Here is a 26304-nt window from a genome sequence, read left to right as displayed (position 1 = left end):
TACACTATTTTAACAAGCAGTAAACTATAAAAAAAATTGAAAGTTATTCTGGAAAAAATTGGCAAAAGCACTTAATCACAGGACATTTTGAGGCTTGGGTGTTCAAGGGTTAACTAACCTGACTCTCAGACTGAACTGAACGGTGATGTGGGTCTGCCAGGCAAAGATGAGGAAGATGAAAGGACAAAAGAAACAAACAAAATGTGTTATACTTGTACATCATGGCTCTGACAATACTGTAGGAGTGAAATCTGGAACAGTTTCTTAGGTGAGAACTGTTGGGGAGTTTTGGAGAACATTGAACAAGGCCCTGGAGTGATGAGTGAAGTTGAAGGAAAGGATTTGTATATTCTTAGCCGAGGAGAACTGAAGCAACCAATCCAATTTTGAAGATCGGGTCCTCAAGATGGAACATGTGATCATTTATCTAATGATCTTCAACATGTTTCATTAGAGTTATTAAGAAACAATAATAATCTGCTCTGGACTACTGCATCATCATCTTCTGTGTTTCCAGTTGAACCAGGCTCACATCAGCTTTCTCTCAGACCTTGAAACTTGAAATGTTCATAATAAATAATATCAAATCAAATTGAAGAGGAAATGAGGATAATGAATTTCCCCCTTAAGTAAAATGACTCTTCTTCTCTACCTTAAAACTAGGGAACATCTAGCAATAGCAGGCAGAAATTCGATCGGGCCCAAAACGGGGCCATTATAACCACGGGCGTAGGTCTGTATAATATATTTGGAGGAAGCCAGGTTGTCCCTGACAATATTAGAGACAGGACAAGTGCGTCACAGCCGAGGAGAGAAGTCGCCGCGGGTCACAGAAGAGGCGAGAGAGCGCAGTCGTCCGTCTATGGAATTGGATCTGTGTCACTATTTTCAAACAGCATTTTTTAATAAGCAAAAAAAAATAATAATTTGATTTAGACATTCAAAAATATTGTGTTTTATTGTTTGAAAATACACTTGCTCTTTGAGGACGCTGCCTGCTGGAGTTTTGGAATGGAGCGGAAGTCGACTCCAAGCCTGTGACGACTTCCGGCATTTTCAAACAATAAAATACAATACTTTTTTTTAAATTGCTTTTTCAACAGTTTACAGCAAAGACATTTGCAAAACCAAATAGAAAAGAAAAAGAAATTAAGGGAATAAAAACAAAAACATAAAATACAATCTTATTTAATGATTAAATCGTTTCCTCTGTTTTTTGATTTGTGAAAAACCCAAAACCCAAAACACTGAAAGTGATTGTTTGTGGTACAACTGTGAAATTTGGCTGTAAAAGCACAGGCAGGGTATGTAAAGATGGCCAGATCTGTAAAGCCCAGTTCATAGTACAAGTCTGCAGCCTGATAATCTGCTTGCTTACAAGTGTTGACAAGTTCTGGCTATTTGCCTTTAATCGGCTTATAATCGGCAGTCGCCAAGTGTAAAATATGCAACGGCACGGCCCGGCGAAACACAGCAAACCCCTCCCACCATGTCACACAGACCTTGATCAGTCAGCAACGACAACAGTGGTTCAGAGAGGAGAGGAGACAGATGGAGAAAGAGTCTCAGAGATCCCAGTGGCAGCGCTGTTTCAAAATGAGATCAGCAGTCAATCTGTGGACATGAAACTGAGCTAAATTAAGATTGGTCTCGCCAATACGTACATGTGTCAATTCTCATGTGTTGTTTTTTTTTTTTTTTAAAGATTTATGCAGTCTATGGCTGAAGACACGGAAACAACAACAGTTCATCGGGGGAAGAAGAGGGAGAGGGGAGAAAGGGAGATACAACATTTGAGAAGAGATCACAGATAACGCTGCTTCAGTAAATGCTCAGTCCCCATGGCCCCAATACGCTGTATTCGAGTGTGTTGTTAGCTTAAAATCACATCACGGTACTCCATCGTGATATTGCAGAAATGATATTCCAAAGAATTCAAAATTAGTGAAAAGGGGGGTTTGTTTTCAATTTATTTGACATAGTTTTGACATGGAACGATGTGTATACTGTAGTACACAATAAAACAACATACTGTATATGTTTATGATGCAAAATAATTCTATAAAAGCTGCCGGAAATAATCCATAACTTGATATCAAGTGGTGGGCCACATGAAATCAATTTGGAGGCCACATGTGGCCCTCGGGCCATGAGTTTGAGACCTCTGCTCTAGATGCGGTGCAAGTAATTAGACACTTGTTACATGTGTTTTCAGTAGTGTGGTATAGCTGACCTTTAACATAGCATTGCTCGTTAAGACTTCATCTAGGAAAACATGGAGCTGCATGATGCAGGAACAGCAGCAGCTCTGATTAAACTTGCAGGCACTGGTATAGTTATTCAAGCATTTTCAACACTGTATGATGATCGGATCACATAGATAACCATGAGAAGCCAAGATTGGCTCTAATTATTCGTAGTAGTAGACTCCATTTTCAGCCATAGTCCAACTGTTTGCTGTCCTCTTGCTTTACAAACACTGCGTACAGTAGCTGTTGTGCTTCTGTCTCACCTCTGTCAGTGGTGACATCCAATGTGCCCCAGTTTGGGAACGTCGGGGACAGGAGCGTCAGTGAAAAATTGCAGATCCGAGCTTGAAGACAACGTTCCTCATTAAATAACGTGTTGTAGCCTTGTTTAACACCAGTAGCTTCCGTGCACTTGGTGCTGTACATACTTTGGGAATTATGGCTTGTCAGCTTAGAAAGTACTTGAATAGAAAGTGTGTGCCAAAAACACGGATTTATGCTTCCTGCTGTAAATTTTAAAAGACTGCTGCCAGAATCTATGCATCTTCATCGCACGCCCTCACCTCCAACATAACCTTTACACAGAGAGCGTCTTTTAACAACCCAGTCATATATATATTTCCTCTGTGTTTGCTCTTTCAGTTTAGAGGTGTGTAAATGAATGTCAGTTGACACGCCATAAATCAAAGGTATTGGCTTAGGACCTCTGAGGAAATGATAGCAATGCGAGGGATGCTCCCGCTTGCTCGATTGTATCGCCGCGTTCACCGCGGCGTTCATGAAATCCACACTTTGACAGTTTTGAGAGACAGAAATCCTGCTTGGTGCGCGTTGATTGATACAAACGCTCACTTGCACGGTCACATTTCCACAGCACGGTGCGAAAGTTTGATTAAATGTGAAATTGGCGTCATTCTGAATGCAGTATTGACCAGTCACTGTCGGGCAGTGCTGGGCTGTCGGCAGGCATTTTTCATACAGGGATCTTTATAACTTCCATCCGGGCGACGATAGAGAGAACACTCACTGGCTGTGAAAGGTAAAGAGGAGAAACCTTAAATGTGGCTTACAATATACTCACTGACTCTAACGGTGTCTGCTTGTGCAGCACAGCAGAGGATAAACAATGGGGATGGTCGATCGCGATATTAGTCTGATTCAGTCATTTTAAGACCATTCATGAACTGAGCAGCTGTTGATGACACATTTGTGCCGAGTCATTTCAAGGACATAATTCTCCAACTGTGTAACAAATACTGTTCAATGAACAGCCAAAACATGACTCAGCGCAAATGCTTCTTCCTGGCAGGCTAGAGTAATGGATCACTGATGAGCTCGATCTGAAAATTATACTGACTTCTTTACCTTTAGCTTGGTTATGATTTGACTGTTTTTACTTAAGTGTTTAAGTATTGTTTTAGCTCACATTTCCAATTAAATATTTCTTATAACCCTTACTTATAACCCTGATTTTTGATTTGACCGATACCGATCCCCATCCCTAGTAAACAACGTACACTTTTCGCTCTCCTCTGCCACATTGAATCTTCTGCTCCTCAGATACTCTTGCATGTGCTTTCTACGGACAGTGCTTCTCTGCACATCCCTGAACCTCCAAAGCCACCGAGGCAGCTGCACCTTGCTGAAAATGTCTCACTATTATTCTCATTACTGTCTTCCTCCTTTATTTGACTGCGTTCACACCCTTTTCCCTATCTTTCTTTCACTGTCTCTCGTTGCATTCTGAACATGGATAGTGGAGTTGTAAAGGTCTGGTGGGTATCGGTTTCTGGAGATTCTTTTCCTCCGACACCAACGCCACATTCTGTATTTGACCGAAAACATAAATTTGGATTCTAGACCCACTTTTGCGCTCAAGTGTTTCTGTCTAACTCACAGTGGACTGATCCATTCAGCATTGCCCTCTGTACCTTCAACCACAAGGTCTCCTGAACATCCTCTCAAAATCTTATATTTTATGTATCCATGGAAACCGCAGTCCCTGTCCCATTACTTAAAGTTGATGCTGTAAAGCTTTCTGTAGCCTGCGCTGACATTTGGACTTTTGAATGCATGAATGACTACAGTACACAAAGGTTCAGAGTGATTTGCTTTGATTGCAGAGGACTCTGACGATGTGAGTTAAGGACCGATTTCTGGTTTCCGGCCAAAAGACTAAACTGCATGCTGTGACCATCAGTGTCCTTTCTCAGAAATCAAACCTAAAAAGAGCTTTACTGAGCTGAGGCGATACTATGAGTGCCGTCGTACTCCTTGCCACTGATTGGTCAGAGTGCCGTCACAGGAAGAGACGTCCGACACAAGAATCAAGCCGAACTGTAGATCAGTTAAAAAGACTTAACCATCCTAAAAACGTGGGATAATCGCCAACAATTACAAGGGAAATGTCTAAAATCTCAATATTTAACAGAGGAGTCTGGTGTATTTAGCGACATTGACTGTGTCAGACGGAGTCTGTGCTCCGGTCATGGAGGAAGAACTGAACAAATGTTTTGGAATTAACTGATTCTAATGATTCAGTTACTCTGAAAACAACAAGTCACTCGTTTGTGTGTGTGTGATGACTCCGCCCGTGTTGGGTAGGTACTATTTTTGTAGTGGAAAACCAATTTAAACTGTGCCGTGCCGCGCCTAGCCGCGTGGTTCCGCACTGTGCCGTGCCGTGCCGAGGCAAGCCGGGACCATAGGTGGAAAAGGAGCTTTAGTTCCCTGACATGCTTGGGAAAGTAAATGGTGCGTGGAGGAGTTTTCTCTGGTTTGGACACACTCTGAATTGACTGTCGGTGTAGCGACCCTGCCTTTTGCCCTATGCTAGCTGGGATTGGCACCAGCGATCCTCGAGTGGAGGATGAAGCGTCCACAGATGAGAGTGAGAGAGTGAGTGGACCAGCAGAGGTGTTTTACATGATTTTGACAAACTGTGTGTGAGTGGAAAAGTGGTTTCAGACTTTAAGACTTTGTGTGCGTGCGTGTGGACGCGATCAAATACGTACACGCGTGTGTGTGTGTCTATGCTTCATTGTGCTGACTGGTTTATTGCTGTTCCAGGTGATGGAGCATGAGAACAGCAGAGTTTTAGGCTGCTGTTTCAAGCACCACTGAAGCCACAAATTTGATTATTTTCCCCCCCCCCATCCACAAGTACAGTTAAGGCACCCACACACACACACATGTACACACTGCCACCTCCGACTTCTTTGGACGCCGTCTCCTCTGGTTCTACCTGCTTACATTTATGTATCTTCATCTGCCATTCTGTTCCCATTTATTCTCCCTTGTTATAGAGTTGTGCGTTAGGTTTGTGACGGCCTCTTGTGTTATGCACTTTACATCCTTCCTCTCGTACGTTTTACATAAAACATCCTCAGAGTTGTTTTGTGAAATCATCGTATTGTCACAACCTTGTAATGACACCAGCTCTGGGATAGTTGGAAATTATAGATCCACAAGTTGAATAATTAAAAAAAAAAAGGGAAATATCTTGATTTAACTCTGATTTATGTGTCTCTCTTTGTCTCTTTGTCTCCCTCTGTCTCGCTCTTGTCCTCTAAACCCCCGTTGGTTCAGGCTGTAGACACACGACTTCTGTCACTTCAGGGGGAGATTAAACAAGGAGTCATAATGACTCAGTGAGTTTGATAAAGGAACAATGGAAGCACTTTCAATTACATTACTTTCTCTAGAGAAATCTGTTTAAAAGGAAAATCCTTTGGCAACTCTGTCCTGTGTTTGTCGAGTCATTTTGACATTTAAATCTAACTTTCGTCCGTCTTCATGCTGCTGAGATTCTCATATATTGTAGCTCCCAGGATTGTGTTATCGAGGCAAAGCGGGTTTACAGTCTGTGTAGTTAAATAACCAAGCTTGTATTTGTTCATAACACATTACTCATACCATTATTATGCTCGTAATGTTTGAACTGGCAGGTCAGTGCTGCAATTATTTATTCTTTATTTTTATTTGCAGGAAATAATCTGCAACTATTTGCAACAAATTCATTTTAGTCATTTTAGGTTTTTATTTCTTCTTATTATAATAACATGTTACGCCTTTAATTGTCATTTAGTGCAAGAGAGTGCAACAGAATGTCTTTTATTCCAGTGTTAAAACAATTACTGGACATAGTGAGACACAAGTCTTTGGTAAATCAAATTTGGAAGGAAGACGGTAGAGATGTGGCCATTCTTTATAACGGTTGTGGAGAAACTTTTCTTTCTGTCAAATGTCTTGAAGTCCGGCTTCGTAATAAAGTCATTTCTACAAAGTCTAGCTCCTCCCTGCCAGTGGTGTGAGAGGTCATCGTCATTGTCACCTCCATTATTCAACTCTATAGCTGGCTCCACGTTGTCATGTTGTCTTGACCTATAGAAGTTGTGCGTCTTCCAAAACTACGTTTCATCTATTCACAGATGAATTTGTGTCCCACAGATCTGCTGGTGTCACTGTGATTTATGGGCATCCCAAATGTGGCTGAACAGCATCCTCGCATCCACCTCTGTATTCTCAGTCGTCTGCCGTCTCCAGCAGCATCTTGTCAAGTGTGATTTGCTCTCCAATCTGGTCTCTGAAGCCACAGGACCAGCTGCTTCCAAACTTCAAGGCCTGTTATCTACTGAGTCCCCCCCCCGTCTCTGTTGCCTTTGGCTGCCCTCGGGTCGTCTGTCTGGTCTCGGATTGACTCAAAAACACGGCTAGTTTAGTGATAATTATCAGGCTGCGGCCAGCTGTGTGGCACACATCCACGGGCCCTTTGTCGCTAATTGAATAAGGCCGCATTCTAGAAGCGGCAGGGAAGTGAGCGGTTTCCCCCGGCGAGCTGTGTGATTAGCAGACTCGGTGATGGGGAAGGTGGACTCAGGAAGGCGTATTCACAGCGACAGCTTCGTTTAATTACCTATTGTCAACTGGGGTGAAGTCAAACATTAAATATTGTTAGATGTTCAGCTGTATTTATTACCCTCGACCTGTTTTTTAAGACACATTATAAAAATGCAATAAAACACATTTCCAATATGAACATTTTAGTCTCTGCTTTGTGCATTGAAGCTCCTTCTTGACTTAAGTCTTCACTCTAATCTCTGCACCATCCCAAGATCCTTTCTCTGTTTTCCTTCACTTGTCCTTACTCGGTTTTATTTCTGAACTCTAACTTGAAGCAGAAGGCCACGTTTTTTTTTAATGCAATCCTATAACCTGGTTACTTTGTGAGCATCCTTCTATCTTGTGAAATAGAAATATGAAAATCTTAATATTCACAGTTGCTATTAAACTCTGGGCTCTGAGAGTAATTGACATCTGTGAAGCAAAGAAAAAAAGAGCTAATAACAGAGAACTTATCTTTGAGAGGGTGTTAAGTGTTGCTTGTGTGTGTGTGTGTGTGTGTGTGTGTGTGCGTGTGCGCAGTAAAATTGTGCCCATGCTGTAAAAAGTCGGCCGTTGGAACTGATTCACTCTGAGGTTTATTTCTGGACACTTGTTTGTTGGTTTTTTTCTGCAACAGTGTAAGAAAGTTATGCGAGACCGTGACGTTGACGTACGCCTTTAGTGGCGCGGTACACGTTATTTAGTTGTCATCTTAATGATTTATACTCTGGTGTAACAAATCTTTCGTCCTTAGAATTGAATTGAGAAAAGAAAAAGAAAAGAAAAAGGATAAAACCTGTTTTTGTAGTTTTAATTGTTTTAGTTCCTAAATTAACTGGTGAACTGTCCAGGGGGTCCATCCATCCCCGTGACCCTGGATGGATGGATCGTTCCTAAATTACGATGTCACACATTATCTTTCATGTTGAGTATTCAGGGCCAAAATAAATAAAAATAAAAATAAAATTTGTCATTGATGATTGCAGCTTTGTAACGATTGAAACAGATTATTACTTAGATCCATGGTTCCCAACCTAGGGGTCCAAGCCCCCCCTCAGTGGGGCGCCAGAGATCACATGGGGGTCGCAGAGCTTTGTCTGTTCTGGGGATTTAAAACCCATTTTATGGTCCACCTTTTACATTTATTAAGCTATTTATTACCAACTAATAAATCAACTATTGCCAATCTGAACTTCTGTGACCATGACTGCAGAAGCAAGTCTCCTCAGGTCAGTTGGTCACTGGTATCAGAAAAGTAAACAAGGCAATATCTCAAACTTTACCCTGGTTTTGATTTTATGGAAGCACCGGACAGTTTTTGTTTTATCCATATACACAGTGAGAATAGGAACAGTGCTGTAGATAGGGGGTTAAGGGGACCTGGTTTGTCCTGGACACAAGCAAGGGGGGGCTTCAAGGAAAAAAGGTTGCAAACCACTGACCCACTTAGAACCACTTAGATTAACCCGTATCTGAGCAAAATGATCAATTATTCCCATCACTGATCCCAGCCGGCATAAACGTGGGTTACAACCCGGGACAGGTCGCCAGTCCATCACAGGGACACATGGAGACAAACGACCACCCACTCTCACACTCACACCTACGGTCAATTCAAAGTGTCATCTATATATTTTAATGCACGTCCACTGCAGACACTTTTCTTTTCCTCAGGTTGGGATGTTTTTTAGAGGGGTACTGAGGCTTTCTAAGATAGCTTAGTGGCGGTGGGTGGTGTAACAAACCAAGACACCAATCCAGAATAAAAAAAAATGAGTGTGCACCTGGCAAATTCAAGTTTATTTTGTGAATAAACTTGCGTCATCAGTGAAGCCACTATCATGTTTCATAAATCTCTGATGACCTATCATAGTCTCTTGATGACTTTGTGATATATTTCTTACATATGGCACCTTTAAAAGGTCGCTGTCTTTCTGCTGTACTGTGTACTTTATTGTGTTTACATGCTCATGAAGTTCCCAAGGAAAGACCGTTTAGATTTATTTATCTGGGCCCGCGTCTGTCTCTCTCGCTCTCCCCTCTTCACCATGCTCAATTTACAGTATGTTATTTGGTGTTGGTGTGCCACAGAGACACGCATGAAATTTATTGGCCCCGAGTCCTGCCATTTGACAAGCACGACTTGTCTAACAGATCTTGTGCCATTTCCCATCTCTTCCGGCTCCTGTGTAAAGCTGACCTTTCCTGCCTCCAGGCTATATTTAAACCCCGAGCGTCGGAGACTTATGGCGCCATGGGAATTTTATTATCAGCGCTCTCCATTTGTCTGACTTAATTCAGGCCCGCTGTAGAATGTGCCAAAGCAAGCCGTATATTTACACTCCGCTGGGGCAAACAAGGGCACCAGTGACAAACCTGAGCGTCGACATCTCAGCGGGGGTGGCTCACGCTGAGGCATTCCTTTGAAGCGCTCCCAGAAGCACAAATTATAGCTTGTATTTACAGTGCACATCACCTGGGCAAAGGAATGAGACGGAATGGAGAAGAAAAAGATTGTGATATTATTCAATGAAGTGGAGGTGGTTGACCGCAGAGTCAAACACAAAGGGACTTGACATTTTGAAGCTTCTCGAATGTCATATATTTCAGCAACAGATTCATCAGCCTTTACCTTTTGTCGTCATTACAGCAGACACACACACACTCAATCTCTTTCCCGGCTGTCTGCTTCGCCGCTCTCTGATACTCTTGCTTTCTTTTTTTGCACTCTGGCAGGTTTGAGATGGGAGTTCAGAGGGTGCTCCAGGTGGATCTGAAAATGGAAAGCTCCCCGCAGCTGCCGGGCAGCCGCTGGATGGCCTGGCAGGTGGAGTACCCGGCCAGTCATGCCACGACACGAGAGGCAGAGACAGAGATCCGACTGGCACAGGAGGACCTAGCGGGCATCGTGCCCCTGGCCATGGTGAGTGATGCCACTTCCAGCTTAGTGCGACACCTTAATAGATGGCAGCACACTCATCACTCTCAATGAGAAACGGTGAACCCCGCTCATGTAAAACATCGTGTTCTATTATTTCTACGTTGCGAATCGCCATTTGCAAATGTTTGCTTTTGACACATCAGTGAAATGCATAGTGTAGATGAGAATTGCTGCACTTTTAGCACCGGCTGGTGGCCGCCTGAAATATTCAGTGAATTATTCTGTGACAAAACATGATGAAAAATATTTAATAGCAAACGGATAAAAGTGAAAGTCATTTAAATTTCTGATTAAAATTCCTATTAATTAAATAACACGATGCTCACAGCTGCACGACTGCTGAAAAGTGCATGACTTTGTTTGGAATATTTGCATTTCTGCTTCGTCACATTAAACTTAAAGTGTATTATGACACAAGTATTATGATATTTTATACATATAACACACCAAATTATATTTATCTCCTGTATGTCTGAGTTTGCATGTTCTCCCCGTGTGTGCGTGGGTTCCTCCCACAGTCAGAAAACATGCAGATTTGGGGATTATGCAAATTGGACAATTTGCACAGTGAATGCAAGGTTTGGTTACAAGACTGGTGGGGACACTGCTGCTTGTCTCCGTGTGTGTCCCTGTGATGGACTGGCCTTGCATCCCATGTCAGCTGGGATTGGCTTGGATAAACGGTAGAAGATGAGTGAGTGATGTCTGAATTTAAAATGAGCTGCACATGTGACAACATGAAAATACATTATTAATAATAACCCAGTTGAATAATACTCTCTAACTTAATAGCAGGACTACTTTAATGAGTTATAATTGGAAATGTTTTGTTTTTTTCAAACGTGCCCATGTTGAAGGAAGAAAGGAAAGGAAATCATCTTTATTGTCATTTTAAAAAACTGCACAACAAAATGTCAAATAAGACAAAAGACTAAGACTAAATCTAAAATGGCTGCCAAAAACACTGCATCTGACTGATAGCGATGCTGGTGTTGTTATCAGTGCATCCCTGGTACTTATACATAAATGTCGAATGCTTTGATAGAGGAGGCAGAGCTTTAATGTAGGCCCGTGCGCTGGAGCAGGGCAGGAGGAGAGCGTCTGTCACTCCCAGCAAAACTCAGACGGCCTCCGAGGGTGGCTCTGGCCTGAGGGGAAGCCGGGAGGTGTGCGTCTCCCTCGGTGAGGCAAAGTTAAAAAACCGCTGTGACGATTTACTTAAGCTGCCGCCATAGAGCTTCACATAGAGAGCCTTTCGTGCATCTCCAGGTCTTCGTTTAATGATCTGTTGAGCACCACGTAGGTGAAAAAGGAGAAAGCGCCACATCAGTTCAATTGACTCAAGATAAATAATGTCACATCAGGGCTGACAAACGCAAAACAAAAGCTCCGTCTATTTCTGTTTTGGTGCGCCTGATCTGCACAATACAGAACTGACTGTTGTGTCAATATTATTCTCTAAGTATTGCCCATAGCGGTGTAGATGATAGATGCCTGTGGGTGGCTCTGCCTGGATTTAGAGGAACGCGGCGCCTTCTCTCACACTGATCCATCCTTTAGGATAATTGAAGCTACAATGCGTGTCCAATGGTTCGGCATTGTTTGAGTTCCTTCTCTAACATCCTTTTCATTTTACTGACATATCAACAGCCTGCCTGCCTTGCCGAAGGCATATATAACATTAGCTCCCACACTTTCCTCTGGCAAAAACGGCACAGATGATTTTCAGGATTGTTGTCGCAGCGACTCTCTACACATGAAAGAAATTCAACCAGAGAATCTGTCGTTGCCTTCGTTACAATCTCCTTTTACTCGACTCGTGTGAATATATATAAAATGTAATACTTTTAATGATTTTACAAAAATAATCTGTTAATTAGCGAACACACCCCCTCCTTTCCAAAGCAATCATCAATCAGTCCTTAAAGTGTCAGTTTTTCACTCTGATTATTCTGCTCATTTTACATAGAGGGGTAATTTTATGACTTCCAATAAATCATGTAATTTTTTTTCCCTGTGACAGAAATCCATCTTAGTTAACCCGATATTACATTTTTTGCTAAACTTGGCTAAATCAATTAGGGACTGTGTAATGTAGACAAAGACCTCACGGGAGATAAGGAAGAATAGTGTTATAATATATAATATATATAATAGTGTGTGTTTGTGTGTGTGTGTGTACTCGTGAACCAGTAGAACAGGGGACTTGGGTGTCGTTACACACTCACAAAGCGAGGACTCCACGTTGAACAGGGGACATTTTTCAGGTCCCCTCTTTGTCATGCTTTAAATCAACCTAAAATCATGTCTAAGATGCTCTGGTGGATTTTTTTTAATATTAAGTAAAGTGGGGACTTGCAAGTGTGTGAGTTTTAAAGCCCACACTCGGTTCTTAGCACTCCTCCATTGTCTGAATGACTCGCAGCCCCAGACAGTGTGTGTGTGTGATACTGACCTTGAACCAGGATCTTTCTGTGTATTTATTTAAGATTCACTCACTCACTCACTCACTCGTCATCTACGGCTTTATCCTCCACATGAGGGTTGCAGGGAGCTGGGGCCAGTCCCAGGTGATACAGGGTGAAAGGCGGGCTCACACCCTGGACAGGTCACCAGGTCATCTCAAGAAGACTAATTGAATTTATTGAAGAGGTCAATTTGGACAATTTCATTTTAATTTCCTTTCTTCTAAGGCTCCACAGAAATGTGGTAAACAAACAACACAAATATTTATACATGCAGACACATTCTGAACTCATTAACTCGGTCTTTCGCCTTTTTTCTTCCTCGCACATTTACACACATACACATATTTCTCTTGCAACCTGGATGCACCCGTATGAAAGAAGCACACAAGCGAGAAAGGGGAAGGCTGAATTAGATTACTTGGGATCAGTGTGGCATGAAAAGCCCACAGATAAGTTTCCCTCACCTCCTCCTCCTCCTCTGCTACAATCCTCACTGACAGAGAAAAAGGAAGTAAGGTAATGTAGGAGCAGCGCTGTCAACCCACCTCATACTCAGAGGCACAGCACCCTCTCTCCATCAGAAGAAAAACAAACTCAGGGATTCCATTATGGAACAGGTCACTGTGCACAGAACTCCAGTCACTGTGTAAGTGGGGTTTGAGCAGTGAAGGTGGAGCTGTTGCAGTCTGGGCACAGGAATATTAATAAAAATGTACATTTATATTATGTTAAATGAATTCATTGGACTGTGCTGAAAACATCCACTGCTCAGATTCAGAATTTAGATTTGGCACAAAGGATAACACAAGCTCAGTGTTAAAAGGCATTTTGGGTAAGCAAAATGATTGTGGTGCAATTAAGCAAAAAAATCCATATAATGTTTCCACATAATATAAATGAAGATACCTGACAGAGGACCAGGCTTCTCATTTGTCCTCTTTTGACAGTCTCTTTTGACAGTGCCTGCGCTCATAGACTGTATTTAAAAATGGATGTAGTCTTCCCGGTTTGAAAAGTGAAGCCTAGGAAGTAGGACAGAAGTTGCAGTGAGCCACCAGGGATGAAAAAACCTGAATGAGCTTCGACTTCTCACTTGATTTATGATGCCAGTAAACATTTTCCTGAGGAGTTAATGGTCTCGATCACTAGTTTCAGGTCTTCCTCAATAGAACATCATGTCAATTTTTTTAAATGATGTTCCCATTTAGAGGAACATGGGCGATAAAGCACGATTAGGAGTGGTGACTCGTGTGATTGACAGCTGGTATCACCCAGCAGGTGCCTTGTTGCAGGTAATGTTACAGAAAATCCAGTTTGTTGAACATGAAGCTGATGTGACGCTCTGTGATTTGATGATAAAATACAATGAATGTTTCTATATGCTCCGAGGGTACCAACACATTTGTACACATCGGTTTATGCGGTCCAGCCTCAGGTTTATTCACAGTTTATTTATTTGTGTTCATCTTTTATGACGGGCTCAGGACGGAGAACCTTTCTCTCAAAACATAAGTACTTAAGGACCCGAAGATGACTCAACTAGCGATCCATACTTCAGTTCCTTCCAAATTTTCACTACATATTTTACATGAGCCGTCACTGACGCATAAATAAACTGCACGTTTATTGTTTGCATAGCGCGGCGAGAGAGTAGTTTCTGATTTATTGATGTTTGATTCACTTTTCAGAACAGTATAAGCTGTAGATTTTGTCTTATTCTCAGACCGCATACAAACTCCAGCGATGGAGGACAGACTAAAGCCCCTTTTCCACTTATGGTCCCAGCACGCCACAACTCGCCTCAGCACGGCACGGTTTAGGTTGCTATTCCATTCTAAAATAGCACCTCCTCAACGTGGGCGGAGTCATCACTGCACGGCTGCGTTAAACTGCTGGGAGTTGTTTTTAGTATAACTGAATCATTAGAACTATTTGTTCAGTACTTCCTCCATGACTGGAGCACAGACTCCGTCCGCTAAATACACCAGACTCCTCTGTTAAATATTGAGATTTTAGACATTTTCCCTGGTAATTGTTGGAGATAAACCCACGTTTTTAAGATTTTTAAGTCTTTTTTAACTGATCTACAGTTCATCTTGTGTCGGACATCTCTTCCTGTGGAGGCACTCTGGCCAATCAGTGGCCGGCAGTCTGGCATAGTATCGCCTCAGCTCGCTTGGAACCTCACCAGAGCAGGAACTCAAAAAAACCTCAAACCAGGTACCAGGTACTATGCTAGTGGAAACGTAAAATAACCGTGCCGCGCTGGGGCGAGTCGAGTCGTGCTAGTGGAAACACGTGGTGTCTGTGACGTCAAAACACATTGGTAAATATCAAAAATAAAAATGGTGGCTGCCCGCTGCTCCTAATTCATGGCAGGTTTCTAGTGGAAGACGGGTTGAATGCAAAGAAGGAATTTCCCTAAGGGGATTCGTAAATTCCAAATACAAATATAATCACGTGCTCCTTATGAAGTTTTATCCTTGGCCTCGATTAGTGTATGAATCTTTGTATTTAGATTGTACTGAGCTGATGTCATCTGGCTTTTAGCCTCACAACAGTCTTGAGGACACAATAATTCTAGTTAGAAAATCAAGCCAATACTAGACTTTCCATTCCTGAATGGATCATTAAAAGAAATCTGACTGTATGTTTTGTTATCACTGCTTATAGATGAAGCCTTTCCCCTCTGTTTTGTACTAAGTGTCATTATAATTTATATAGTTTTTTTCTTTTAAAGTGGAACATTCAAGTGTGGAGAAGGGAGCGGGAGAAACAGATGAAAAAGAAGGAGTGGGTGTTTTTTCTAAGATAGTGGCGAGAAAGAAGCACATGGAAATTCTCCGATCTTTTTTAATCAGGTTGAAAGGGGAGACTTCAGAGAGCACGCTGAAGGCATCTGTTGACACAACAGCTCTGTGGTTTTGTTCTAGAAAGCCCTTTCATCTGTAATCAGGACTAATTAGTCAAAGAAGCTAGACTGTATTTTGTCGTCATGGAAAAGCTGCTGTAATCGTGTTTTGACCAGAAAACTGACCATGCCTCTGAAAGTTGGAATGCCATAAAGCTAATGACTATTAGCAATGGGACGCTTATTTTGAATGTGATCACATTTATGGCCAGTTACTTCAGTGGTTCCTCAGACTCTGCCCATTCATGCCATGTTCTAAATTGCAGCGCCCATGCTGGAATTGATTATTATAAAAAGGCCTTTTTATTGCAATTCTGCAGTCGAGCAATGAGCTCTGCCATGGCTGACACTTCTGGGGAAGCAGCAATGTCATTTAGACAACCTCTTTGAAGACGGCACCCCCCCTTGTTTTGTCAGAGACCTACCTGCGCTGGGAGGACTCGGAGTGACGACGATCACCCACTTTAATCACTGAAGCCACAGTTCTGCGACTGCAGCAATTATTTCAAAAGCAAGAGAATCAGAAGAACACTCAAAGGTGTTTGCCAGTTTAGAGCAAAGAAATGCCTCAGGTTGCTTTTTGTCAACTGTAACGCTGCATGCCTGTCTTGTCTTCTCTTCCCCTGTGTTTTCAGATCTTTTTTGCTCCAAATCTCCTCTCCCTCTCCCCATCTCCCCCTCTATTTGCTCCAGACAAACACACATTAATATACTAACAATTTAGATTAATGACTTGCCTTGTCACGCCCCCGCCTCCTTATCCTCAGTTTCAAATATCACAGTGTAAAGGAGCGGCGTGTTTTTTGGGTCATCTTGAGATTGATCTTAAAGGCAGTAATTGGATGCCTGCGCTGATTCTCCAGCACAGTAGGAGGCTGCTCCATTATGTTTCACCGTCGTGAAGTAACACGCTCCTGTCCTGGCTGCCCTCCTCATCATTACGCATGCTGTGGATGCCTGGTGATGGAGAGGGAGCAGGAGGACAGGGCATACATCATATCTGGACTCATCAGTCTTCCCGTTCAAGCCGAGACACCAAACTGTGCTCCGTCACGACGAGCTTCGTGGCCATCGGGCTGAGAAATGAAAGCAGCCGTTTGTATTCACGCACTGCTCCGATGTTTCGCTAAACAATACATCATCACCCCAGCGTTCTCCGGCCACTTCTGCTCTCATATGATAAAGTCGTCTATCAACACCCTGCAATGAATGTTTCATTTTACTCCTTTCATTTCTATTCCCTCTGTTGCAATACTCCAGTCTCTGCCAGGCAAGTGAAATCTGAAGAACCACAACGTACACGCACATGCCAGCGAACCCTGCAGAACTGCATCTATCTAACAAACACAAGAACCATGCTGGGTCTTGATCGTTCACCTTACACCAAACAACTTCATTTCAATTGTCTAATTACCTCAGCCCCTGTTCCGCTTGTGCTTAACTTCCATAGCCCCTGCTTTTTTAGTGGAACCGAAGAACAACATTCGCAATAGCACGAGTCAAGCATTTTTGCAATAAGGGGTTGATGGATGGATGTACCCCGAGTGAGCAATCCATTAGCATCAACTACAGTTTAAAGGCTGATGATGAAGTGGTAGCACTAATTGAGCCTTCTGCACAAAGCACAAGTGGCATATTACACATAATGCTAACTGGGACAATGGACTGTGACAAATGCCCAGCTAATCCAGTACACGATCAGAGTCCTTCAAACTATGTCTCTACGTCTTCTGTGCGTGCAGTGAATGAGCGAGTCGGTGTGGACTGCACTTCCCTTTTATGACTCTGCTGAACATACTTTCAAATGAATAGATAAACTGACATTTAATGGTAAATTCTTCCAATGTCACTCAGTAGTGGACTGTATACTCAGTCATTATGCAACTGAAAGGCTAATAGAGATGTTTTTGTTACTTAATAAAACACACACATCCTGTCTTTGTGTGCTATGTACTTTAGACAGTACATTCAGCTGCTGCTGAACATATCTCTGTGACGCTAACTCATAACAGTAACATATAGAAATGATCCATCTCCATTAAGGAAGCTAACCTTTCCTGCAATACGTCAAAAGCTTCCTCAGTAGAGGGTGAATGAGTTGTTTACACTGCCACTGCAATTCTCAAAAGATCACCCGAGATGTATTCTGTGATTCATGCACAAAACACTTCTCTTATTTTGCTTTCACCACAGAAACTGGCTAAAATCTGTACCCCACACAACCACTCCAAGTTTTTCTTAATGGAATTTTGTGAGCCTCTATTCTTGTTGCTGTTCTCCTGTCGAAAAGTTTGTCCAGCAAGGCAAACGGCAAACAGCTTCTGTAGTCCTTCAGTTTCCAATGCATGCCAGTGTAGAAGTAAAAATAGAGTGAATAGCCAGTGCGTGCAACTCTTCTGGGTGCAAAAAGTAGTCTGTTGGTATGAAGGTCTACGGGAAAATGTATACAATCGGTAAACCTTTTCCTGAGTAGTTAATGGTCTCAGTCGCTTAGAGGAAAAGGGATGATAAAGCACTGCACATACAGAATGAGTGGACACCAGGGAGCTTGGCGGCGAGTACACGAGTTGAATTCTTATGAGCGACGTTACGACCACTTCTTGCCACTTCTCAAACAATCTGCCACGTGTCCGTATCTCCTCGTCTCTCCAGAAGTGTTGACATCCCACTTCACATTCTGGCTAAGTTTCCTGATTTTACCCCTTTCCCATTGAGGTTTGAAAGGAATCGGTGTATGTTTTAGTGGTAATTGACTCTACATTAGAGATGACCTTTGCGCCCGCTCAGAGAGGTCTGTGTCTAGAGGGCAGCTAAGCCGAGCTAAGCCAAGCAAAGCTGGCAGTATGGATCTCGATCAGAGATGGTTGAAGGAATCAGACAAAGATCAGAAGGTCATCCTCCTCCAGGCATGGTTGGGTGTTGGTGAAGAACCCTTTATCGATTGCCTGAGTGTGATAGATATTGGGCTGAAATTGAGAAGACGGGCGCAAGCAGGGTTGTTTCCCTGCCTTGTGGCCTCCGGGGGCTTTTGCTCAATCGGCAAACAGCAGGGGCAGAAAAAGGCATTGCTGTACCTTCACCAGCATCAGTCAGAGCACCACCTACCAGCTCACTCCCCTGCAGCTCTCTCAGCTCATCTGCGGGTGAGCAGAGATTCTCGGGTTCTGTCCCTGGCGTCTGACCTTGATTCTTCGAGAGCTGAATCTGACTGTTGTTGAAATTCGCCGGGGACACTTGCTCCTCCCTCCTGACCCATTGATCTAGCTGCATTACAGGTATGGTATGCATGACAATTGCAGGCAATTTGTTCTATAAACTTAAAATATAGTACTTACACTTCCAGCCATGTTTTATTCACAAGCTCCCTTTCAACCTCACAAGGTGGGCTCCAGAGGCCGGCTCCATCCTTTCACGGCAGACCTTAATAATTCCTATTTTCAAATTGGACTTTGTAAGCATAGAAACTATTAGGGACTCCCTTAATGTAATTTAATAGTACAGACAGGCAGTTTGAGAAAAGGTTCTCCAAAGATTCACCAGTGCAGGGCTATGTATTGTTGCAGAGACAACAGCTCTCTTTAAAAAATTAAAATGGTGATGCCTCATAAGATTTCAGAATTGGGCAAAGTTTCCTAATGTGGTTAATATTTGTGGGGGGAAATTGTCCTGTCAGCAACGTCATTTTGTGACACCTCCCTGCAGTCCAAGTTTACCCATAAATCATCTGCACTCATAAATAATTTACACTTGAGAGCAACTCAACATGACTCCAAAGAAAAAAAAAAAAATCAATACCGTCCATTAACTGTGTGAATCCTTACATAACCGAGCGAGTGGCTAGGATGAAAAAGAAGGGTCTTTTTGTTGACATGTCATTGGCTGCCCTTCTTTTGAAGTTTGTGAGGGCAAAAATACATAAACTTTCCGACCACAAGTGCATTAAGCTTAGGAATTTGTGTTTATTTTTATGTGAGCCCACTGTGAGAATTGTCTGGAGGTTTCCGCACAAACCATTTGTCTCTCGTTGTTTGCTTCCTCGCTTTGCTGCTTTCAAAGGCAAATTCAGGTCAGACGTTTCAAGGGAAGATGCTTCATTCTTTTCTTTATCAGTCAGAAACTCTTGAATGAGCTGGCCATTTAAACATATCTATCCATCCATCCGTCCATCTATCTCAGTTAAAGCTCAACACTTAAGTGTATGTGGATGGTGGAGGAAGCTGCAGCAGCAGCAGACATTGACAGAGCTGCGAATTACAGTGAGATGAGTCAGGGCAGAGTGACCACATCGTGCACCTACTTAACTGTAATTGGACGTTACTGATTGTCAGCTGATAGCCAAGCCACAGTTAAATTATGAAGCATGAGAAAAGCAGCTGATTGGCCAATTCAAGAGACACTTCAGTAATAGTTCAGTGAACTAAGAGAGCATGCTCATACATGGTTACTGTGCATTTATCTGGTGTATAGCATAATTGTATCTAATTAAGAAATAGAGATTAGATGCAAGGCCTCTTCTTGTCTCAGCCCAGTTAGGAGCTTTACATGAAAAACATCTTAATAAAATGACTAAAGAGTGAGATTTGTATTCTTTACCTGCATTTTCATGCTCAGTTTCATTTCATACTGGTGTAAAATACAACAGTGGGCAGATGATGTTGTTACTAAGTGGAATCAGCACTTTAAATCATGTGTGACAGTGAGGCTGCGGTGTATGAATTGTATCCACAGTTACACACACACACACAGATGAACCACAACCTGTTTATAATCAGCCACATTTCAGCTCAGCCGCTTTATTCCCACTTTCGTGACTGACTTTGTACTTTGATGGGAAATGAAGTGCCTTTTTCCCCCCCCCACAATGTCTTCATTACTGAACGAGGTACCTATTGAAGTGGTCCTGGAGTTGACTCCGAATTCCGAGGCACCAGTCCTCTGTGTCTGTGTGATCTTTAACATGATATCTCATTACCTCTCCCTTTAAGCTGACACTTTCAAGAGCAGAATCACTATCAAAGTGGCCATCAAGCTAATCCCCTCCCAACCAGCCACAGCTATGAGTAATGAGCAGATCACATCTCTGACCGGCGCGCACCTCAGACTGCCGCGGGAAAGCGGATACGGGAGTTTTAGCAGGCCGCGGGCGATAACTGCCAGGTGGTGATGGGCATTTGTGTGTCACCTTCATCCCATCAGCCAGGAAGAAACAGGAGAAGGAGGATGGAGAGGCCAGGAGAGGAAGTGGTTGCTTCTTGGAGGGGCAAGATGGGAAGAGAAGAGGCGGGAGCAAGAGAAAGACTCTCATTAAAAGGCAGTGTGTTGGCTTCACAATCATCCCACCTCTTCAATGTGCTGTCATGCTGTGATATATCGCTCTGCATGGTGCGACCAAGTCCTTTATTCCCTCTTCCCCTCTCGTGTGTCTTGATTCGAGCCAATTAAATCCTCGCTGGAATTAAGGGAGAGGAAGTGCCAGATTGAGAAATGCACAATGTGGAGAGAGGAGGTGATGAAAAGACACGTCTCATTTGGTCTGCTTAATAGCTTCAGGACACTGAGAGTGAGCAGTATTCACTGTCCACAGCCTATTATTCATCTTTCTACTTCCTACTTTATCACCAAGGGATGGAAATGTTCATCAGAACTACTACTACTATATTTCATGGATTGATTATTGGCATATTTTATTGTCTATTTAAATGTGTCTGCTCCTGCGATGACATGAAAGGTCATAAGGTGACTCAAAGACAAGTCACCAGATCAAGTATTCTGGCCTTTACCGCTCTGACCTGTGCTTCGGGATATATCTGGACAGCCTTTGGCTTCAAGGCTGCCATAACAATGTCATAAATAGGTGTACACACGAAGGATGTTTACTATGTTTAACACCACCACGTCTCTCTGCTGCTCTATGAATAATGCAAGCCCTAAACCACCCCCACCACCACCCCCACCCCCCGGCTCAACACTGTGCTTGACCTGTTCATTTGTAGCTGTAGCCAGGATGGTATAGGGTCAGAATGTGGATGTGTTAGTGCTAAGTAGAGGCCAGGACAAGTAGCTTCACCACTTCTCATGCTGCCCATGTCACTCTGGCTGACACCATAAATCTCACTTATTTTCAGATCCAGCCGAGACACAGGCAGAAATTACAGCCCAGAACACATTACCAGCCGCAGCAGTGCACTGCATGCTAACAGAGGGAGCTTTGATAAAGCGGACAGGCAGTTTCTCCCTCAGATTATTGAGCAAAAAGACTCCAATCTCCGACTTGAGGGAGCGGATTTGTTTGAAAGTAAAGCCAAAACAATAGCAAAACAATAGCATAGAGTATGGAAACATTGTTATAAAATATAAGTTATTTTTCTACCAAGTAGTCCTACCAAGTGCACAGTTGTTTTAACTGGTTATGGTTAAGGTTAGAAGAATGGATGTGCAAACCTGTGCATGTGAGAACAGAGTGAACCGGAGCAGATCAAAATGAGCCGTTTAAAGTATTAAAATAATGCATGAACAAATATTTCTATCAAACACGGGTAATGTGAATGAAATGCCACTGCTCGTCTGCTACAGTCGACAGTTAAGTTGCATGAAGGACCCGCTATATCATTATTAATAAAGTAGCTGACAGCCGGTGCTTGTGGAAAGCACTGCGGCTGACAGAAGTGGGTGAGCTGACCATAGTGATTGCCAGTCAGCTAACAAATGCCCAGATCCACCGTCTGCACCATTGGTCTCTATATTGTGCTTAATTGTGCCATATATCCCAGTGTGCGTGAACCACCGATGCGTCACTGTGGGATTCTGCTGTGTCTTATTACTGCCAGGGTCTGCTCTGTGCCGCTCGCAGCCCGCTGTAATCTAACATAAGCCTCTGCTTTTACCGGGTTCCACCCATTTATATCACATGTTAGATGGCGCTGTGGAATCCCAGTTCATTTAGAGCAACCCGTGATGTTTTTTATTTTCTCAGTAAATTGCAAAGAATCTTAATCGTCTTTTTATTCTCCTTAGTTGTCATGTCCTGAGTCTTGTGCAGTAGTGTGTTCCCTATCGTAACCCAAGATTTGTGATGACACCGAGTCAGACGCTGCTGATTTGTGCTGCCTGCACTTGTCAGTCCAAGCATTATTATTCTAAATGAATGTGACATTTCCCTCAACAGGCATCGCTCTACGGTTACATTTCTCTGATAAAAGAGTGGATAATAGTGCTACATCGACAGAATGCTACTGAAATATCGCAGTACAGACACAATACAATTGGGTGCCTTGTGGTTTCTGTCCATTGAAATCAAGGAAAACAGTGTCCGTCTTTGTATAAGAGCATCCCAAGAGCAGAATGAAAGCAGCTTACAAAGACATTTTTGTAATATACAATTAGCGAAAGTCATTTTCAGTTCGCCAATACGTAGACGACGTCCATTTTCACTGTACAGTCGAAGCGTTGAGAGGTACAAGTCGACCTTTAGTGGCAGCTATTTACTGAGGTGCCCGGTGTTTCGCAGCAATCGGTGTAATTGAAGTTCAGTGTCTTTGGGCTGAACGGGCAGAAGAGACAATGCAATGTGCACAAGAGACGAAAGAGCAGAAGTTCCCTCAAACTTATCTTAAGTGGCCCCAATTATCTTTTGCCACTACAGCGGTGTGCATGTGAGTGTAGGTGTGTGTTTGATAAAAGGTTAAGATTTCTGTTCACAGTAATGAAGCTGTGCCATTTCATTTGAAGAACCAGGACTATCGAGACAACTCAGGTTATTCACTAAGGGTTTGTCTACAGTCCAGGGGCAAATTATAGCACTGGTGTCATATTCATTTTGTCAAATGTTGAGTCTTAGTTGTAGATCTCAGATAAAAGTTATTCATTCATAGCCAACCTCACCTTTTTATACTGCTCATAGATTGAATACTATAATAGTTACACTTAGTAAGCTAAACACTGGCCATTTTTGTCTTGTTGTAGTAAAAGTGACAGCATGTCAGTTGCTAAGAACACATTCAAACTCAATTGGACCTCAAAGTTCTGGCTCGTGGTTTGACAAAGTGTGAGATACGCAAACATCTTTTCCTACATTTGTCGTATTTCCCAGAACATACAGCTATTTCATACACATTTTAATTCAATATTTCACTGACGGCCGCTTGTAAGCACAGTAAAAACCTGAATAATATACAGGGGATGGGACGGTACCAAATATTTGTGTCCAATACCGACATCACAAACTCAGCGCTCAATATTAATCCAATACAGTCATTTTAGACTATTTATGAACTATGAAGATGTTAAAAATAAGGATTTACGGACTACATTTTCATCTGTCCTAGACCTGATTTTGACCAGAATCTGACCGATACCAATTCCCATCCCTACTCCCATAATACACCCGAGTGGGCAATTGACATTCTGTGAGCCTAAAGCCCCTTTTCCACCTATGGTCCCAGCTCGCCTCACCTTGCCTACAAAACAGTACCTACTCAACGTGGGCGGAGTCATCACTGCAGGCTCCATGAAACTGCCTTGATTTCGTTTTACACGCTACACACACAAACGAGTGACTAGTGACTAGTGACTTCAAGTTTTCAGTTTTCAATGTAACTGAATCATTAGAATCAGTTCGTTAAAACTATTTGTTCAGTTCTTCCTCCATGACTGCAGCACAGACTCCGTCTGACACAGTCGCTGCACTGAGATACAGCGGCAGGGTTTGTGCTGTCGCTAAATACACCAGACTCCTGTGTTAAATATTGAGATTTTAGACATTTCCCTGGTGATTGTTGGAGATGAAGCCACGTTTTTTAGGATTGTTAAGTCTCTTTAACTGATCTACAGTTCGGCTTGATTCTTGTGTCTGATGTATCTTCTTGTGGCAACTTAGAACCAAGCTAACGGGATTAATGATGTTGGTAGTTAGATGCTAATGCTTGAGATGTCTTAAAAGTCAAAATACTTAAATAACATCTTAACTTTTGGTTACCTCAGATTCAGTTATAGTCACAGATGTTCTCTCCCTGCAGAACTGCACGTTCACTTTTTCTCTCTGTGGTTTTTTGTATTAAGTGCCTGTAAATGTCAACCTGCTTTGCTGCCGTCGTGTTCTTTTCCCTCCACTATGTTATCTGATCTTCGACAGTCTTATTGTTGCAGTGAGCACAGGTCCAATCTATTACATGTGCAGTGTAGCCTTTCAAAGGAAGACATTCAGACGACATGGCTGTTTAACATCTGTCTCTATGGAGAGGTTCGGGTCAAGGTTTTCTCTTTCACAACATTTTCTCATTGTAGCCTGCGAAGTGACAAATGAACTTTTCTATTTTTCACTGTATTTATACAGTGCTTTTGCAGTCTTTTTGACTCACTCAAAGCCGCTTTACACAACAGCTTTGCCATTCACCCATTCACAGCCATTCACTCACACTTACAGCACATCACTCATCTCTCATATCCATTCACATGCTGCCACAGCCGTCAGGAGCGACGTGGGGTTTAGAGTCTTGTCTCTCATTGAATGTCTCTGGTCGCACCAATAAAAAAACTGTTAGTTAACTGTTTATTAAAGGCATAATAAGGCATAATTAATGATTTATTACCCTCAATAAGGCATTGTTCCCGCTTTAGATCCAGTAGCTGCAAATAGCATAATTAACTGATAACAAGTGCCTAGTTAACTGACAATAGATGAGCAATAAATTATATTTTCATATTAATAAAGCACAGTGGGTGGGTTAAGCTTCTTACAAGTGTCTTATAGTCTGATATTAACTATGCTACAATGACAATATTAACGCTTATATAGTTTTATGAACACATAATAATGTTGATAAGCATCTTCTAAGGACTTTATTCTAAGGGCCTTATTAACGCTTATTAACACTTAGTAAAGGTAATGACAAAGACACGGTGGGTGGGTTAAGCTTCTTACAAGTGTCTTATAGTCTGATATTAACTATTCTACAATGACAATATTAACGCTTATATAGTTTTATAAACACATAATAATGTTTATAAGCATCTTATAGGGTAGGGGTGTCAAATATATGGCCCAGGGGCCACAACCGGCCCGCCAGAGGGTCCAATCCGGCCCACAAGATGAATTTGTTAAAATTTCACACTAATCTAAACGTAATGTTAAATGCTCCAGATACCCGTGACTAAATGTTTGTGCCTTTATAGATCCAGTGGGCTGTGTAAATAGTAAATTTGCACATGATATCGTTGAAATTGCACTTGTATTTCTCAAGAAATTTCATGTTTTGTAAAATTATCCTTCAGTAAATGTAAAACAAAGGAGAAAAAAACACTTGTTTGTTCATAGGTTATTATTCTATTATTTTGCTATTTTTACTGGTCCGGCCCCCTTGAGATCAAATTGTGCTGTATGTGGCCCCTGAACAAAAATGAGTTTGACACCCCTGTTATAAGGACTTATAAGGGCCTTATTAATGCTTGATAAAAGTGCCTTAATATAATGTTTTCTATTACATTGTAACCATAATATGTTAATTACTTTTACAGACATTACAGACTCTTTGGATCTACCAAATGACTGAATGTATTAATGCGTAAAAATTAGGAAACCCGAAATTAGGAAACACCGAAATCGAAATACTGAAGGAAAATATTATTGTTTTGTTTTTTTTTTATCTAATTTTGCTGTAATGGCTGGGACTGTGTGTACTTACCTCACTAAAGCCAAGGCATTGCAATTATATGTATATCTTTATAGATATATAGATTAATATTCATGCTTCAAATAATAAATCAATTAAAAATCTATGAAAATATATATTCAAATATTGAACAACGAGGGTGCATGGCCCCCCCAGCCATTTTGTCGCAGTCTCCTAGCGGGCT

At 42.2% G+C, this 26304-nt stretch overlaps 1 protein-coding gene across 1 annotated transcript in view; it reads left to right on the top strand.

Annotated features, from left to right (window-relative positions):
• si:dkeyp-14d3.1 (transmembrane protein 132C) overlaps nt 1-26304 on the top strand; it is a 136685-nt gene that overhangs the window by 90444 nt on the left and 19937 nt on the right. Inside the window, exon 4 of the mRNA XM_044027168.1 lies at nt 9870-10056. Coding sequence (XP_043883103.1) covers nt 9870-10056 — 187 coding nt within the window. The remainder of the gene's footprint in view (nt 1-9869; nt 10057-26304) is intronic.

Source organism: Solea senegalensis, linkage group LG5, assembly GCF_019176455.1.
Source record: "Solea senegalensis isolate Sse05_10M linkage group LG5, IFAPA_SoseM_1, whole genome shotgun sequence".
NCBI classification, from domain to species: domain Eukaryota; kingdom Metazoa; phylum Chordata; class Actinopteri; order Pleuronectiformes; family Soleidae; genus Solea; species Solea senegalensis.
The sequence above is the reverse complement of the archived record's forward strand: the minus strand, read 5'-3'. Positions and strand labels throughout refer to the sequence as shown.